The sequence below is a fragment of the Glycine max genome, chromosome 4, assembly GCF_000004515.6.
Source record: "Glycine max cultivar Williams 82 chromosome 4, Glycine_max_v4.0, whole genome shotgun sequence".
NCBI classification, from domain to species: domain Eukaryota; kingdom Viridiplantae; phylum Streptophyta; class Magnoliopsida; order Fabales; family Fabaceae; genus Glycine; species Glycine max.
Window position 1 is genome coordinate 47,005,161 of NC_016091.4, and position 17,821 is coordinate 47,022,981.

The following is a 17,821-nucleotide window of genomic DNA, read 5'->3' on the forward strand; positions in this document are numbered from 1 at the left end:
ACTCTTAGTCTCTTTCCCACTTCCGGGGTTGTTCAACTTGGAAAAGTGACACATGAATTTCAACCTGGGTTTGAAATTTTCAGATCTCTTACTTTAATAGTAATAACTCCCTCTTTTTTTTTTCTTTTTTTGCTTCCCCATGCAATATGATGTGTATACGACTGCTTGAGTAGCCTATGTATGACAATGATATTTTTGTTTGAAATTTGAAATACAACTTATCCAGTAATGAAACTTGACTGAATTTATAAAGGGATTTAGAAAACTGAGGGACCAAATGTGTGAATTAAATTATAAGGTGACCAAAATCGAAATTATAGTAAAACTAGGGGACCAAAAGTATAATTTTACCTAAAAAAATGAAGTCTTTACAGGGAACCACTCAGACGTTGACACGTGGCAGTCAACGTTTGAGGTTAACCGTCAACGTTCAAATCAGACTTCCAGGATCAATTTTGTAGGGATTTATAAAATTGGGAGACCAAATTTGTAAATTAAATTATAGAGGGACTAAATCCGAAATTAGAAATAAACTAGGGTACCAAAAATAGAATTTTGACAAAATTTTGTATAAAAAGAGTATCACTCATTCAAAAGCTTATTATCCCATGAGTTCTCTATTCTTTTAAACCTTAGTCTCCCACGGAAGACTTCAACAGAAGAAAAAGGAAGAATTAATATCACTCTTCCATGGTTGCCGACGAAGCTTCACCGTAAGTTCTCACTCTCATCACTCATCAATCATACTCAACTTTTTTACTTCGTGGGAGTTCACCTCCCACTTATACTCGGATATATTCATTCGAGTAATAATTTTCCACCCAATTCAAATCACCGAAAGAAAAAAAAAAGAAAACAACTCTAGACTCCAAAATCAACAATAACTTAAGACTTTCGAAGAATAAACAAAGTCACGCTAATTAATCAGGCTTATATATGTCGTTAATAATTTTGAATGATACGTGCCAGATTCGAGACCAGCGATATGCTGGCAACGCTCCTGGCGTCGACGCCGCTGTTGTCAGAGTCATGGCGGCTGTGCACCACCGTGGCCGCCACCGCGCCGAGGAGTTTCATGACTGAGCAGCACGGTGGCGGCGGTGTGGTGTACGTCGCTTTCCCCGGCGTAGAAATGGCGGCGGGATCGGACTCTATCTGCAGAAACTTGGTGGCGTTGGAAAGCATCGGCGACGTGCCACTGTTCTCGGCGCGGCGTCGCAACAAGGAAGGCGATGAACCTGTGATGGTGCATGCTGGGATGCTGAATCTCTTGTCCACCTTTTTCGAACCATTTCAAAAACAGGTTTGTTAATTCCTAACTCTTCCTTACAAGTGTGTGTAGAAGATTTTGTTTGGAGAAACAATTTTTTTATTTTATTTTTGTAAATTTTACACCTCCAAAGAAATTAGTATAAATTTCCAAATAGAAAGAAGTATATTCTTATTTTTTGTTAATGTCTTTGGCATCGTGTTGTCTCTGATCTATTTGCGAAGCTTGTTCTTGTGTGTATGTTTTGTGTTTTGATAAACCAATAACACGTACTGTATGTAACATGTGCGAATTTATATCATGTTAAAAGAATCCCTAAGAAGTTAAACTAAATAATACAGTAACATATAGAAAATTAAAGCACGATTTTATTCGTATAATCAGTATCATAAACAGAAATGAATACAATCAAAAGGCCAAAAGAGTATGTTTCGATAACTGTTATGCATAGAAGGTATTTTTGAAAAAGAATACTTTTGTATTTTTTTTTAAACCTACCTTTGGAACTCATTAAAAGTGCAAAAGTTATCCAAAGGTATATAAGGTAGCTCAAACGAAAAATTGTAAGTTTTAAATTTTACACAGACATTTAGTCATTGTTGTTAACACAAAAAAACACTTTCTGAGAATATAAATCTACTATATATAAAAAAATTTGTCAGCAATGAAGTGCTACAAAAAGTTATATAAAGAGTAAAACTTCAAGTTTTTTTCTGTATAAAAACTAAAATTTAAAAGAGGCAATTATATACACTAAATAAATAGTAGAACCTAATTGAAATATTGCATAACATTCAATGCATCATTAAGTAATATTTTTTCCTGCAATGATAATAAAATTTAATATTGATTCACTATCACTATAAATTAGTTTTATATTATCAATCAATAAAAGTCAACAAAAATTTACTTACCATGCAAAGTCTATTTCTCATAATATTCATGTACTCAATATCTTTTTATCTTTTTTTATGCCTTTTTTTATTTTGTTTCAAAGTTATCACATCATTTTGTTACTTTTTCTTTCTTTTGGTCTCTTTTCTGTGATTTTCTGGTTCATCCTTCTTCCTTTCTTATGATAAACAAATAGTGATCACTGGGTTTTTCTTTTGAATAATTATATTTATACACTTTATTTTTCTAGTATTGTATCACTTATTATATTTACCATTTTAATTTATTTGTCATCTCTTGTTCTTTCTCATGCTTGCACTCCAAGATGGGGGCGTATACCAACATTTTCCTGATTTTTGTGGGAGAGGGTTCTGTGCGTGGTTGTTCACGTAAAAAAAATAATTAAAATAGCACTCTATATATATTGACGGCTTACGTGACGAGATTGGTGGGGGTCGTGTCACTCTTCAATTTTCAGAACTATACTATACCGAGTTTATTAATAGAATAAGAAGTCAATCTTAAAGAGAACAATCAAATTGAAGTTTAAAATTCAAGATTAAAGTTGAAAAGAAAAGGAGTTTTCTCTCAAAAAAAGAAAAGGAGTTATTATTGTACAATAATTTCTCTTTATTTTCTATCACATTATTTATCATATTTTACTTTTTCTGTCTCCCTTTTCATTCTACTTATACACTCTAAAAAGTATCCATTCACATTTTTCAAAAGAAAAGCCAAAAGCTAAGATTGACATGATAAATATTACACTATTAATCATCATTCTTCCCATCGCTTTCACACAAATTTCCCCGGTACAATATCTCCCTTTTTTTGTGTGGTAGTTAAGCCGTGGTGAAAGTGAGACTGACTAAGCAAGAATAATGCAAAGAAAAATATATGGAACATGATAGAAAAATTTAAAGAAATTTCCACTATCCATTGTTTATTCAATTTATTTTGAAGAACCTTAATTTTTTTTTTTGTTATTTATCACAATTAATAGGAGATAGAGTTAAAAGACACTAGTATACTACTATCGTAAAACTACTTTAGTAACTATGTCACCATTCATCAAACTAACTAGTTACACTAGTTTTTGCTATTTTGCAACATTCATTTTACAATATATTTTAGATTTTACAAGATGGGTGGATGATCCGCAACTCCAAACTCAATTAAACGTCCTAGGTAATTAATCAATGCGACTAATCGTCCGTTTGTTATCATCATTTAGTTTGGAATCAATCAAGTTTATGAAGAAGAAGAAAAAGAAGAAAGACTTGGACTTGAGTCTTCTTCAGCTTGAAAATGTTTACCTCTTGTGTCGGATAGTATCATGGATTGGTCGCGTCAGTCGTTGTTTTATTTGAGAAAATTTCTTGAATTTCTTTGTCCTTTTATTTAACTCTAAATATAAAGTAGGGTACAAAAAGCAAAGAAGATTTTTGCCGTGTGAAGTGCTCTCGGGCTAATTAAAGGCCATAAGCTCGTGCCAAACATGGGTCCCCTTAAAAAGCTCTCAGTGTCATTTTTGGCTATATTTACCAACCAAGCCATTAATGAGATAGTCTCCAATAATAATATTCCAATTTTGAAGCAATTATTTGCCTCCGCCATCAAGTAGATAATGCTATTGACGAAAGATTCCAAGTGGGATAGATTTTCAGAGTCAATGAAGAAATTATACACCATCCATTATTCTTATTTAATATCTTCATCATCATTATATAATGTGTGTATATTAATAGGAACAAATCACTACCATTGACTTGGGAAAACCGGAAACAAATCATTTATATTAATTTATCATCTGGTATACCTTTTTTTTATAATTTTGAATAGAGTGTTTAAATCATTAATTGAATAAAGAACGTTAATCAGAGTTTTTTTTTTTTGCAACATACATCAATATTTTGTAATGCTCTTTTAACAATTTAGAATTCAAATACATGCACATGTAATTATATTAAAATAAAAAATGAATAATTATTCTACTGTGTACTTAAAATAATAAGTGTTGAATAGAGAAATTAACATCATTGGTGAATTGGAAAAATATTTAATGCTAAAACTAATATTTTTTTTATACTACTAAAAAACTTATCGAAGATTATTGATGTCTCAAATAAAGTGTCTTAATTATCAATTAAATAAAACGCTTAACAAAATTGATTATGTTACTTTAAAAATTAATTTTACATATATCCTAGAAATTTATTATAAAAGTTGAATAAAATATTATAAATTATTTTATTATATATTTGTTCGACTTTTATAATAAAAATCTTACAAGTCATATTCACCCTGATTTTAATTGGCTAGTAGTATAAGAAAAAACTGTGGAGCATACACAATTTAGCCTCATGGAAAAAATATAGTAATAGTAATATTGTAAGAGATGCAGTTCGGAATGGTTTACTTCATAATTTTTTAAAATAAGATTTAAAAATTAATCCAGACCGAATAAAAAAATTCAGTTGTTTTCAATTTTTTACTTAACAGATTCTTTCCTTAACGAGTTTAATGGATTGAATTAGATTTTAGCACCCCTATCCTATAACCGGAAGAAAAGTATTTCATTTTCACAATTCCGGCGGCTTCTTCAGTTCAGTTTAAGACCATATAAAATCTAAATCATTTTATTCATCAATTTAATAATCCATATTACAACCTTGAAACAGTGTTTTTTTTTTGTTATTGTTCCTTACATATGTTTTCCTAGAATCTTAATATTATTCCTAACTAACTATAGTATTACCATGCAGATGTTGGCACTCATGGGAAATTCCAAGACCAAATCAATTGTCCTAACTGGCCACTCCATTGGAGGAGCCACAGCCTCTCTATGTGCTCTTTGGCTACTATCTTACCTCCACCAGACATATTCCTCTATTTCTGTGTCAGTCTTGTGCATCACATTCGGTTCCCCCATGCTAGGGAATGGCTCTTTCTCACGTGCCATTCTCAGAGAAAGATGGGGTGGTAACTTCTGTCACGTGGTCTCAAAGCATGACATAATGCCAAGGCTTCTCTTTGCTCCCATAACACCTTACACTGCTCAAATAAACTTCCTGCTTCAGTTTTGGCAACTGTCCATGACTGCTCCAGGCTTTGGGAAGCTTGCAGTTCCAATTTCTGACCAACAGAAAGAGCTGTTCAACTTTGTGATGAGTCACTTGGATGCAGCCACACAAGATGAAGAAGGGTCTGCACCTGTTTTGTTTCACCCATTTGGGAGCTACCTTTTTGTTTCATCAGATGGAGCAGTGTGTGTGGATTGTGCAACTTCTGTTATAAAGATGTTGCATTTGATGTTTGCATCAGTTTCCCCAGCTTGTAGTATTGAGGACCATCTAAAGTATGGAGACTATGTTAAGAATTTGTCATTACAATTCTTGAACCAGAACAATTCCGTGCAGGGGAATATTCCTGATTCAAGCTATGAAGCAGGACTTGAATTGTCGGTTCAATCTTCAGGTTTGGGTAACCAGGTAAATGCACTATCTTGTCACTTCACTATGGAGAAATTATTGCGTGATCTTAAACTATCATGGATCCCGCTAATCTCTACGTGATACATAGTCGAGTTTTATATTCTTTCTCATAAATTGAAAAACTTGACTATATATGTCACGTGAAGATTGGCTGAGACCATAGACACGTGGTGGTCTAGGACTTACGTCTTACAATGATTTCTCAGCCACTATGTGATATTTCTTCCACTCTTATCTTTTTCACGCAAACACCAAAATGCCAATTTATTGAACATGGATTGAGAATGTAGAATGAGTAACTTTGTCTTCTCACTAACAGTAATATTATTATTAGCTACACATGATTCATAATTTCCACTGGAAGTAGACATTTTACTAAACAAATTACTTTCATTCTACTATATATAGGAATCGGCAATCGAACCTGCCAAGGAGTGCCTTAAGATGACAAGGAGGATGGGTCCTTCACCAACCAAGAATGCTGCTAACTTATCAATTACATTATCAAAGTTTGTGCCTTATAGGACCGAAATAGAATGGTACAAAGCTTGGTGTCACCAGCAAGTTGATCAAATGGGATACTACGACTTATTCAAGAGGAGAAGGAGCACTTCAAAAATGGCTATGAAAGTCAACATGAATCGTCACAAACTTGCCAGATTTTGGAACAATGTGATTGAAATGTGGGAGAGAAATGAGCTGCCTCATGATGTGGCGGTGCGGGCTAAATGGGTCAATGCTTCACATTTCTACAAACTATTGGTTGAGCCACTAGATATTGCGGAATATTATGGGAAGGGGATGCACACAACCAAGGGGCATTACATACAGCATGGCAGAGAGAAGAGGTATGAGATTTTTGATAGGTGGTGGAAGGATGCAATGGGCAACACCGAAGAAAATAATGAGAGGAGGAGCAAGTTTGCAAGTTTGACCCAAGATTCATGCTTTTGGGCAAGGGTGGAGGAAGCAAGGGACTGGCTGAATAGTGTTAGAAGTGAGAGTGACACAACAAAGTTGGCTGTGCTGTGGGATAACATTGAGAAATTTGAGAAGTATGCTATGGAACTTATTGATAATAAGGAGGTGTCTGAAGATGTTCTTGCTAAGAACTCAAGTTACAGTATATGGATGGAAGATTTAAGAGGACTGAGGGAACTCAAAGCAAAGGTGAAGACGTTTTCACACCACTTTAACCCGTTTCTGGATGGAGAAGTAATTCCTTAGTAATTTTAAATGAAATCAATAAATAAGCTTGACTCTGTAATCTGTAATATGCCTATGAACTACTTGTTTGCAAAATAACTAGTGTGCTTATGGCTTGATCTAATCAGTATTTTACTTAAATGCTTACAAGAAGTGTGACAAAAACAAATCAGTTATCCTTCTTACCTTTTTTAATTGAATGATGGCATGGAGATTCCAACAATATTGTTCACCATAGAATAGAACATTGAAGTCAGATCAACACAGGAAAAAAAGATAAATGATATTCCACCAATTATTCCTTCTTTAAACTTATAAAAGTTAGACTTTGCCATTTTGAATATCAATATTCCTAACTGGCCCTGTGAACCATTTTCTAGCATCTAAAAGCCACCAAAGCATTATTAGACCCAAACCTACCCCCAAAGCAACTGGTGCATAATTGAAAGTATCCCAAGTAATTGGGTACAGAGTTGGCAAAAGGAATACAGAACATGTGTAACAAATCCATAGGAATGCCACCAGACAGACTGGTCTTCTTGCTTTGCCTAAATAAAATGGCCCGGGCTTGAAGTTCTTCTCAGACATCACAAGCCTTGCAAAGATAGGAACTGCATAACCACCAACCCATCCAATAGTACATATTGAAGTTATTGCAGTGAAGACTACATTGACCTTCAAAATTGGGAGACCAAGAAGAATGCAGATTGCAGCACAGAGCCACACTGCATTTGAAGGAACCTTGTACTTTGGGTGCAGTTGCCGCCATAAGTGTGAAAAAGGAACTCCCTTGTCTCTAGACAAAGCATAAACCTGAAAATTGTTTGCGATACACCATAGCGTAAGGAGTCATTATTCTCCTAATATCTTTTCGGTTCAGACACAAGCATACAGAACCCCATTACTTTTCAAGCCTTTAGTAACATGTAATCAAAGCTAAATGTTGGATAATCTACTATTTCCTTTTCATAAAAGATATACACCACTTTGCCGAACCTAATGACCAAAAAGAGCAAAAATAAAAAAGATTCTGTGCTTACCACTCTGGCAGCACTTGTAGTAATTGAAAGCCCACCAAAAAAGAATGAACCCCAAATGACAAATAGTAGAATGATTGCTCCAGCAGAATTGTGATATCTCCCATGGAATGCATCATAGAGTATTTGTGCTGGAACAAATGCTCCAGCAGTCTCATTGTTTGGATCATAAAGGTAACCAAAATCCTGCATCAGAGTTGAGAAGTGGTGTTACTAACTTACTATCATCCATTGGATCATAAAATCATTTTCCTTGGGAACAAAAACCAAAAGAGGTGCTTATTGCTTGGTTTTATCTTCAAGATTTTTATTAGTAACTTAGATTTACATATGTTTACCTGAATGCTGAATGTAAGTGCCAAGATGTAAGCCCATCCAAATACTGTAATGATCCCAATACTACCTAGTATTGCAATAGGCCCGTTCTTGTCTGCACCTTTGGTTTCTTCAGTTAAATGTGCTGCAGCATCATAGCCATAGAGAGAATACTGGCTGACAAGAAATGATAGAATGACTGCATATGGTTTGCTTGATACTCCTGTTGATTCAGGGGCCAATTCTAAGTGTGTGAATACAAATGAAGCAGATTTTGTAGTCAGTGCTACCAGAGGTAACATTATGACTATCACAATTCCACCAATAACCTGACACAGAATAAATTAATGTGTTACTTCCTAATCACCCAAAAACCTTAAAAATTGTTGAGCATATCATGAAATTTTCAGGATATTATTTACAGAAATTTACACTTATTAGTTATACCATATGCAGATCTATGAGTGTTTGTGTTTAATCAAAATAAACTAATACAACTTTCTCTCTCACTTCTAAGGGTGTCCACGAATTGGCTTGATTCAGTTTTAGGAAATAAAAAAATTTAAACTAAGCCAATGGATTGAATTAGTTTGTTTTTGTTTTGCAATTTTCTTCTTCTTTTGTACCAAATCCATACCAGACAAACCTGATCAAGAACATTTTGGTTTGGTTTGATTCATTCAGTTTGATTTTATTTTTATTTTAAAAATTATAGAGGGGTTTGAGTTAAATTCTTTGTGATTACCTTTTCCTTTTTCCAAAACATCATCATATAGTGCATATAAATAAAAAAAAATATGAAAATTGTTAACCATTGCCCTAAGAGAAATGAATAAGAAATCGAAAGTAGATAATTTTTTTAAGAAAGTGCAACATTTTTTTGGGTTATTGAGTGAATCAAAACCAATTAACACCCCTTACTCACTTCTGTTCTTTTACTAACAGAATAAGACAGCTTAGGCCATCCTATGGCAGTTAAAAGTGTATACAAGGAAGTAATAGTACCTGCCACCATATTGAAACTATATCGATCAAAGCAATCACTTCCAATGCAAATGTGTTTAGTGCTGCCCATATAACAGTGAGGCCAATATACATACATAAGAATAGCCATTTTGGAGCGAAGTATCCTCCACCTTTATTTGTGCCAGTTGAGAGTAGGATTATACTCTGCAACGTTTGTGAACCTGCATATGCCTTTTCCAACCATGAAAAGCATGGGTTATACCATGTAAACATTCTCTGAAAATATTGACTAGAAAATAGAAGTTTCACCATATTACCTGAGTCCCTATCCCAGCTATAAGCCCTATGGTCTCAAGCCAAGCACAGCACCATGAAGAAAATGGTCCCCATTTTGGACCAGCTAAATGGGCAGCCCAAAAGTACAGAGAACCAGTCGTCTGTTAGATTGAATTGGAAGTCAAAGTTAGTTCTGCATAATCAAGTACTTTTATGATGTCCATTTTCCTCTATGCAAAATGTTTTTTCCCCTTCACAGATATCCTATTTCAAAGTCAGTCCTATAAAAAACATTGTTGGACACTAAATTATAGACACCTTTTCCAGTTAAGCTTTGAACCTTGGTTCGCCATATTACAACAAACTAACCCCTTCTACTAGACCCAACTCCCATTGGTCAAAACGGCTATTAATGACTCTATATTTTATAATTAAAAACGCATATTTTCTTTTTTCAAGATTGAAACAAATTCAGAATAGCACAACAATTCAGAATATCTTTAACAATAAAAATGTTACGACATTCTATAATTAACAAAGCCTGGAAGTGCTGCCACTACAAACAAGTTGTACAAATCAATTTTGTGAGAAGAGACAAACCGGGAAGGATGAGCATATCTCAGCCATTGCAATCCCAACAAACCAAGTGAAGAAAGAAACCACTATCCACCCCCAAACAAGAGTTGCAGGGCCTGCATATTGAAGACTAGAACCATAGAGAGGTGTAATTCCAGTGAAAAGGGTCATTGTGGAAAATGATATTGCCAGAGTCTTAAACAAAGTCTGCACCATAAATCGAAAAGCTAAACAGATTTAACTAAAGAAAACTAGGATCAAGAATCAGCTCCATCAAACACAAGATGGCAAAAATATATAAAAAAAATAAAATAAAAAATACCATTTCTCTTCTCAGTTCTTGCTTGTAACCAAGCTCATTGAGCCTCTTCTCTGCTGAATCCATAGTTGTGTTTCCTGTCACTAGCGCAAAGCTGCTTTCACTCCCCAAAGAACCAGGCTTCTGTTGAGGAGTTCCCAACGTAATATGAAAAATAAGAAAAAAGAAAAAGAAAAAACCTTACTTCAGAGTTCAGAAACCTCATAAATATAACCAACAAAGATTGCAAGCAATGTATAATATTGGACTAGTCCCACTAATATTTCAGTTGAAAGATTCAATCTTCATAGTTGCAATATTTGAATGGTCTTTCGTGGCAAGTAACAAGGACAAGCAATATGTTTCGTGCTTCTTTTTCAACTCATGCGTCAGTGTTTTCTCTCACACTATGAAAGAGAAAACGGATTCAAACCTTCAATTTTTTTATTTTTTTTTGCGTTGCTTTCTCTTGCAACTTGAAAAGTAAATGCATGTGTAGAGTTTCTTATAATAAGCCAACGTAGTAATTGGTTAGTTTCAAATAAAGAATTGTGTGTCATTTGTCGCTTTGTGTATTATATTAATGATACAATGATGAATAGGATTGATTTATTGCATCTATGTTTGAAATATATTAATTGATGGATGTGATTTCCATTGTTGGACTTTGCCTTCGTTGACCATTTCAGAGGGAAGTGGACACAAAAAGATACAGATGGAATTTAATTAAAAAAAAGTGTTGAACTCTAGGGAGGATCAAGAACATATCCATTCGTCATGTTCTCATGTTCCCTATTAGTACTAGTACAGGTTGCTTTTATATCACGTATTCTTCTGAGAAAAATATTATCCAGCATAACAACTCTATTAAATATAGTTTTTATTGTTAGGTGAAATTTATAGAAAATCATATATGTAAGTCATACTACTTCTTTTAGTGATTTTGTAATTTTTAATAAAATTTAATTTATAAAAAAAATGCCTCATGAAAAGTATGTTATGTATTGATAAAAACGAGTAAAGTATCAAATTAGTCCCTCACTTTTGGAGGCGTTGTCAATTTGGTCTCTGAGATTTAAAAAATGTCAAAATGATCCTCCATTTTACATTCCGTTTGTCAAATTAGTTCCTACCGTTAGTAGTCTCCTAACACCATTAGTAAATGTGTGATGTGACACGTTAAGTGTCACCTGGACGCACACGTGAAACTTTCACATAAGTTTCTTCTACTTGTCAGGTAAGGAGGAACTAAATTGACATTATAGGGACTAAAATGACATAATTTAGGTGATCATCTTTTTCCCCAAAATGTTAAAACTCTAACGGCTACTTTAACATGAAACACTACTACAATGGATAACAAATTATAATATCATATTCTCTACTTATGATTACATGATAAAATTAAAAATACCACCACTACAAACCCTACAACTACACAATATGTTAACATCCTAACTTCTCTTTCCAGAATCTTCAGTCTCAACCTTAGATCAAAGTCTGGTATTGGTTTTATTCTACCTATTTCAATTGCACCAACATCAATGTCTTCATCAACCCACGAAAAGAAATTACATCAATCTGCATCTTGGTACACAACATAAAATACCCATGTTCAATCTTGCATAGAAATTAGAATACAAAAAACACCATTAACATTATTTACTTGTGGTAATGAACAAGCATAAAACAGTTTCTCATTATTTCTTTGTCGTCCTTGCTGTTCGAATGGTAACTCTTCTACGATAATAGCAAAAACGGTTTGACGTGATATTCCCCCTTGTGCTTGAATTAGCAGACATGGTAGACCACAAAATAATAGAAGAAGAACTACAAAGATGGAGAAAGATGAATAGGAGAAGAATAAGAATTGGATGAGAGTATGAGTGGGAGGAAAAATGGAATGAAAACGTGAATGTTAAAGTAGCCGTTAGGGTTTTAATATTTTGGTAAAAAAGATGATCACCTAAATTATGTCATTTTAGTCCCTTTAATGTCAATTTAGTCTCTCCTTACATGACAAATACAAGTAACTAATGTGAAAGTTTCACGTGTGCGTCCAAGTGGTACTTACGTGCCACATCACATATTTACTAACGGTGCTAGGAGACTACTAACGACAGGGACTAACGTGACAAACAAAATGTAAAGTCAATGATCATTTTGATATTTTTTAAATCTCAAAGACCAAATTGATAACACCTCCAAAAGTGAAGAACTAATTTAGTACTTTACTCCCGTAAAAACACTCCACTCAACTACGTGTGTTGGGTTGCAAAACATGCATACAAGATTATGACACAATTCAGTTGGATGTAAGGAGAAATACTTTAATCTCAAATAAATGACAAATAATTCGTTGACTTAATTCCTCTCAGTCTAATTTTAAAAGCAAACCTTCGGCCTGAAAATTTGGTTAGTTTGTGTCAGAAATCAGATTCCATATACCCGAAGCAGTAGATTTCTTCTATAAAATGTTGTGCCATTTTTATTTTTTTACATTAGAGAAAAGTAGATTATTAACAACATGATTTCTCAAGGGGCTATCGTGATGTTTATATCTACATCTAAGAAAAAGTAGAAGCAGCTTGTAGAACCTACAAACTTCTGGTCAAAGGAAGCCTTTAAACCAACCATCATGATACATATACAAGAAGTGATCATCAAAATCTGTCACGAGAAAGGACAAGATTAACTTGAAACGCATAACTATCTATTGACTAGAAATTTAGTACTCGTGAGTCATGATGAATTCCTGGGCAATCCAAAATTCCGACTATAATAGCAGGACTTAACAATATATTGACCAAGAATGTTACTGTGTTAGTATCCATAAATTTGAAATTCACTGCATAACTATATACTTTATTTTTCTCAGATAACCATTGAAGAAAATGGAAGCATGGAAGGGGGGCTCAACCACTATATATATTGAGTGTTATTGTGCTAGCGCAGAAATAAGACTTCAAAGAGATAACTATATGCACAGCAAAAACAATTGCAAGTATTGTCAGTTTGTCACATATGAGCATTCACCTAGGAAATAATTAATTTGGAAAATCACCACCCGAATACGTAAATGGCAGTTCATCTACCCCAAGAAAAATAAAAATAAAAAACTAATAGATCACCTGTCTATAAATATACACTAGTACACAAGCATTCTTCTGTTTTTCCCTTTTAACTAAATATCATGTTGAAGTATTATGCCGGTTACAAGTACGGTGGTAACACTAGAATTAGTGTAATATTCACTTCAAATTTTCAGTCAGCTTGACAATGGTGACTTTCAATGTAAGGATTTGAACATAAGTCATTATCCATAACTTAGGAATCAAATCAAAACTCAAGAAAGAATAAAAAAATCAGAAGAACCGGATTTTTTATACCACAGTTTAAGCTGCTGCATCAAAGGAATGAAGAACTTGTTCTAAAATCATTCTCTTATTTGGGTCAAGAGGAATCTCTAGTTTATCAGAGTGAACAATATTTAGAAGATAGAGCTTCTTTGAGGCTACAAAAGCTGCAGAAAATATCCTCTTCATCCCTCCCCGGGTACTATCAACCTTGTATTCAAATTCATAAATCTGTAACCCTCCCTCCCCTGATCTTTCTGCTACTGTAATCAACTCGACCTCCTTTGTACTTTCCTGAATGTCAAGGCAATAACTAATAGAAGTTAATACATAATACAATCACATAGATATTTGATATCTATCCACTAATTCTAAGAACACAGCCATGTATTACTATGAGCAATCAAGGTACATGTTGGGATTTGAAGTACTATATGAATATGAAAATATGAAATGGTCGACTTCTCACAAATATGAATTTAACTCATTAAGCTCTATGTTAAATGCTCTCTGAATATGGAATGGTCATTTTTTGTCATAAAAGTAACAGAAATGTTCGCTTAAAGTCAGCACATAACTCCAGCTTTGCTTATCTCTTTGTATCTATACAGTATACACTATGCATACAGCATTGTTAACTTTGAAATTGTTTTAAAAATGCAACAAAGGATCTAACAAATGCTAACGAGAATTTTAGCTCCTTTTTCCATCATTTGTGGTCCTGGACTTTTTAATGTTGTAGAATTCTTCTAAAAGGTCACAACTCACAACCAAATGCTCAACTTTACCTTACGTCTTTCTGCTTGTAAAAGTTTATCAGCAACGAACTGAGGAGTCCCAAATTCTTCAAGGGTCTTAAGACGAACTGGGTTTACCACAACCCCAATATTGTTACTTCCCATATCTGCCTCTTGAAACAACACAGTTGCCCCTGCTTTATCAACCTGTTAACCACATTAGCAAAGACTTTCTTTTAGGAGAAAAAAATACAATTATTCATGATATGCTAATTTTGTCTTCGGGGTAGTCAGGTAGACACTTTAGTCAAAAATCAAGGGATGCCAGTTTCACGTCATTTTTCCTCACTTTTTCCTTTATTTTCCTCACTGTCTAGTTGATGTTTGTAGTTACATTATTATTGATATTGAAATACTATCTTATATTATTAATTAAATACTATAATATAACAATCAATTCCAACTTGCAACAAGCATCTATTTTGCTAACTCTCTAACTGTGTGAATCACTAGAAATTATCAGGTAATCTTGGACTTCCATATCTCTATGGTCTCTGTTAAATTTATGACTGTAAAACTTTTCTTGTTTACTGTTGTAATGATGTTTAATTGTTCAGCTTGCTTACTTGGGTCACTAAGTAATGTTCCTATTAGTGGGTTTATGTTGGCTTCTATTTTGGGCAAAACTGCACTTGTAAGTTAGTGGTTGCATGTCTTTTGGTGACAGTATGTATGAGTGTCATGATGGGTTGTCATGTATTTGCACTTAAATATGAATGGAAACATTCCAAACAGAATGGTTATGCAGCAAAAACGAAAATGGGCTATCATTACTCTTTATGTTTTAAGGATTTTATGTTCATTGTTGTCTTATTCATCGGTCTCCACCAATTTCTACATGACAAGTATTCAAGTTTTGTAACTTATCATAAAGAATTAATAGCAGCCCGAGTATGTGTTATATAGAGATTAGTAACCATAATAATCCAAAACCACCTAACAATTTCTAGTGAATTACACTCTTGGAAGGCACACTTAAGCAGATAAAGTGACACATATATCCAACTGCTTAGTATATAATAGCCATAAACTATATGGATGAATTATGGATATATTAACCTATTTCTATGTTTACAAGTCATTTTAGTACATCCGAAAATGCATAATCAACATTGCAGAGTGCACAAGTCAATATACTAGTTTGAACCAAAAAGGGAGTAGTTTAGTTTACCTTAGTCCAAGAAGAGGGTGTAAGAAGAGTGAAACCTTCATCGGAATCCGTGTATCTCTGAAGCTCCAATTCTTGAGCCAACAACAATGCATCACGGGCATTTGGCAACAACATACCCTGACCCCACAGAAACGTTGTGAGAAGAATGCTCCTCTTGCTGAAAGAAGGTGCTAAGTGTATGTCTTTGTGGGATTCATGAATGCAAGTGGGTGAAGTTGATCTGGGGAACAAGATTGAGACAAAGGTTCTGGAAGCTTGAGGGTGTTGGTGGAAGAAAGTGCTGCGTAAAAGGGTAGAGCAACTTCTCAAAGCCATTATTATATTTTGCAAATTTTAAGGATTTGGTTTGAGGTTTGTTGGGTTGAATTTCAATGATTCATCCTCATTCATAGGATGAATCGAAGTTAGAAGGTGTTCCTGAATCGTTATCCAGATTCTCTTCTTTTCAATCTCTTCCACTTTCTAAGATTATGTTGTCCAAAAAATTTCAGACTTTATCTATTGGATTTTATTTTATTTTTCCCTTTCATTTTTTCTTATCATCCACTTTTTCTTTCTTTTCCTATCTCTGCATCGTTAATTCGCTGTTTATATGTTGTTTTCTATTTCTTTTTTCACTATTATTATTAATATCCTATATTTAAACCAAAATTTAGTGTTTATGTATATATTTGAAAAAACAATATGTAATAAAATATTCATTTCTTAGTATAAAAATAAAGTAATGTCAAATACTATGACAATGTATTAAATATAAAGAAAAATAAATAAAATTATAATTCTATATTTTTATTACTTATAGAATAGTCTTTATTTTTATATTAATATCTGAAGATTTACTTATTTAAATTTAATCTTTGCCGTTAAGATTTTAATTTTCTTCACTTAAATTTTTTTTTTGTATAATTTATCAATTAACTATTATTTTTATTTTATATAAAAATTATTATGAGTATAATTATTTTACTTATCGCAGTAGTGTTCAAAAACTATTATTTAAATGAGTAATCAATGAATGCATTGGTAAAAGATTTTTACATTACTATTCAAAATTACAAATGGTTAGTGTCCGGAAAGGTTTCTTAATTTTTGTAATAATTATTTTGGAGGTTATATTAATATTGATTTTTAGTTGGCTGATAATTACATCAACAATACACAAATAAATAAAATTACAACATTGGTATTTTAAATTATAATTTTTTAAAATAAATAATACTAGTACTTATATTAACAATACAATAATTTTTTACATTGTTGTGTAATTATAAATTAACATTATTAGTTTTTAAGGGTCACGCATCAAAGACAAAATTTTAATTAATTTTGTGTGAAAACTTGAATAATTGATAATGTATTAAATTCGTTTTGCTAAATTATAACATATATTTATTTAGCCAACACAATTTACTTTAGTGAGTAAGGATCGGAACTCGTACCTGTAAGTTTAAATCGGCTGTGGGAGTGACAATTTTATAGCTAAAAGATTGTAGTATCCCGATCCATATTCAATCCACTTAAACTTTAGCTAAATAATTATTTTTGTTCTCTAATGTCTAATTCGCATAATGAAAATATAAAATTAAAAGGTAAAATTATGATAAATACATTCTGCAGTTAACTCTGGTCGTTATTATGGATAAAATAAGCTGTATATGAAGAGATAAATTTGTCAACACATTATCAACATAGAGATATATTTATTATAATATTTTTTTTATTTTTTGTCACGCTACCAAATGTGTCTCTAAAGATAAAAATATAAAATTTAATCCACAAAAATATAAAAATTACAACAACTATATCCAGACATTAATAATAATTTGTGAGTAATTATTGTTATTATTATTATTATTATGTGTTTATAATTTACTCTTCTTGTTAGTTTATTATTTATGTAATATATTTTTTAAATTGTTTTTTAATATATATATTTTTATTATTTTGATTTTCTTGTCAAACTTTAATTTTGCTGTGAAAAAAAAATAATCTTATATCTTATATTTTTATCAAATTTTTACTAAATTTTTCATTTTTAATCTTTAAAATTATTTGAGATCTCAATTCCAACTTAAGTACTTTATATTTAGATTGAAAATAATATGTCAAGAGTTTTGAGTAAAAAAAAATACAATCAACCATGGGACCAAATTTATTTATTTTAA

The 17,821-nt window shown here is 32.6% G+C and overlaps 3 protein-coding genes across 4 annotated transcripts; 1 reads left to right on the forward strand and 2 right to left on the reverse strand.

The window, feature by feature from the left end:
- The first annotated feature begins 600 nt into the window (after positions 1-600).
- Positions 601-6,988, forward strand: LOC100818765 (lipase-like PAD4). The gene is made up of 4 exons (XM_003523165.4): positions 601-713; positions 970-1,303; positions 4,930-5,655; positions 6,067-6,988. The coding sequence occupies exons 1-4, from the start codon at positions 691-693 to the stop codon at positions 6,883-6,885; spliced, it is 1,902 nt and encodes a 633-aa protein (XP_003523213.1). The 5' UTR covers positions 601-690; the 3' UTR covers positions 6,886-6,988.
- Positions 6,989-7,136: 148 nt separating this feature from the next.
- On the reverse strand, positions 7,137-10,810 carry LOC100814670 (amino-acid permease BAT1 homolog). Of its 2 annotated transcripts, XM_026128282.2 has the most exons (8): positions 10,611-10,765; positions 10,357-10,476; positions 10,059-10,241; positions 9,500-9,619; positions 9,222-9,413; positions 8,240-8,545; positions 7,905-8,087; positions 7,137-7,677 (listed from the first exon to the last, which is right to left on the reverse strand). In XM_026128282.2, the coding sequence occupies exons 2-8, from the start codon at positions 10,417-10,419 to the stop codon at positions 7,186-7,188; spliced, it is 1,539 nt and encodes a 512-aa protein (XP_025984067.1). In that variant the 5' UTR covers positions 10,420-10,476; positions 10,611-10,765; the 3' UTR covers positions 7,137-7,185. The 2 variants fall into 2 exon arrangements, with proteins under 2 accessions (XP_025984067.1, XP_014630348.1); XM_014774862.3 differs by having other exon boundaries at positions 10,357-10,810.
- A 2,692-nt stretch (positions 10,811-13,502) lies between these two features.
- LOC100819837 (psbP domain-containing protein 2, chloroplastic) lies at positions 13,503-16,211 on the reverse strand. The gene is made up of 3 exons (XM_003523167.5): positions 15,657-16,211; positions 14,477-14,632; positions 13,503-13,982 (listed from the first exon to the last, which is right to left on the reverse strand). The coding sequence occupies exons 1-3, from the start codon at positions 15,969-15,971 to the stop codon at positions 13,728-13,730; spliced, it is 726 nt and encodes a 241-aa protein (XP_003523215.1). The 5' UTR covers positions 15,972-16,211; the 3' UTR covers positions 13,503-13,727.
- Positions 16,212-17,821: the final 1,610 nt, after the last annotated feature.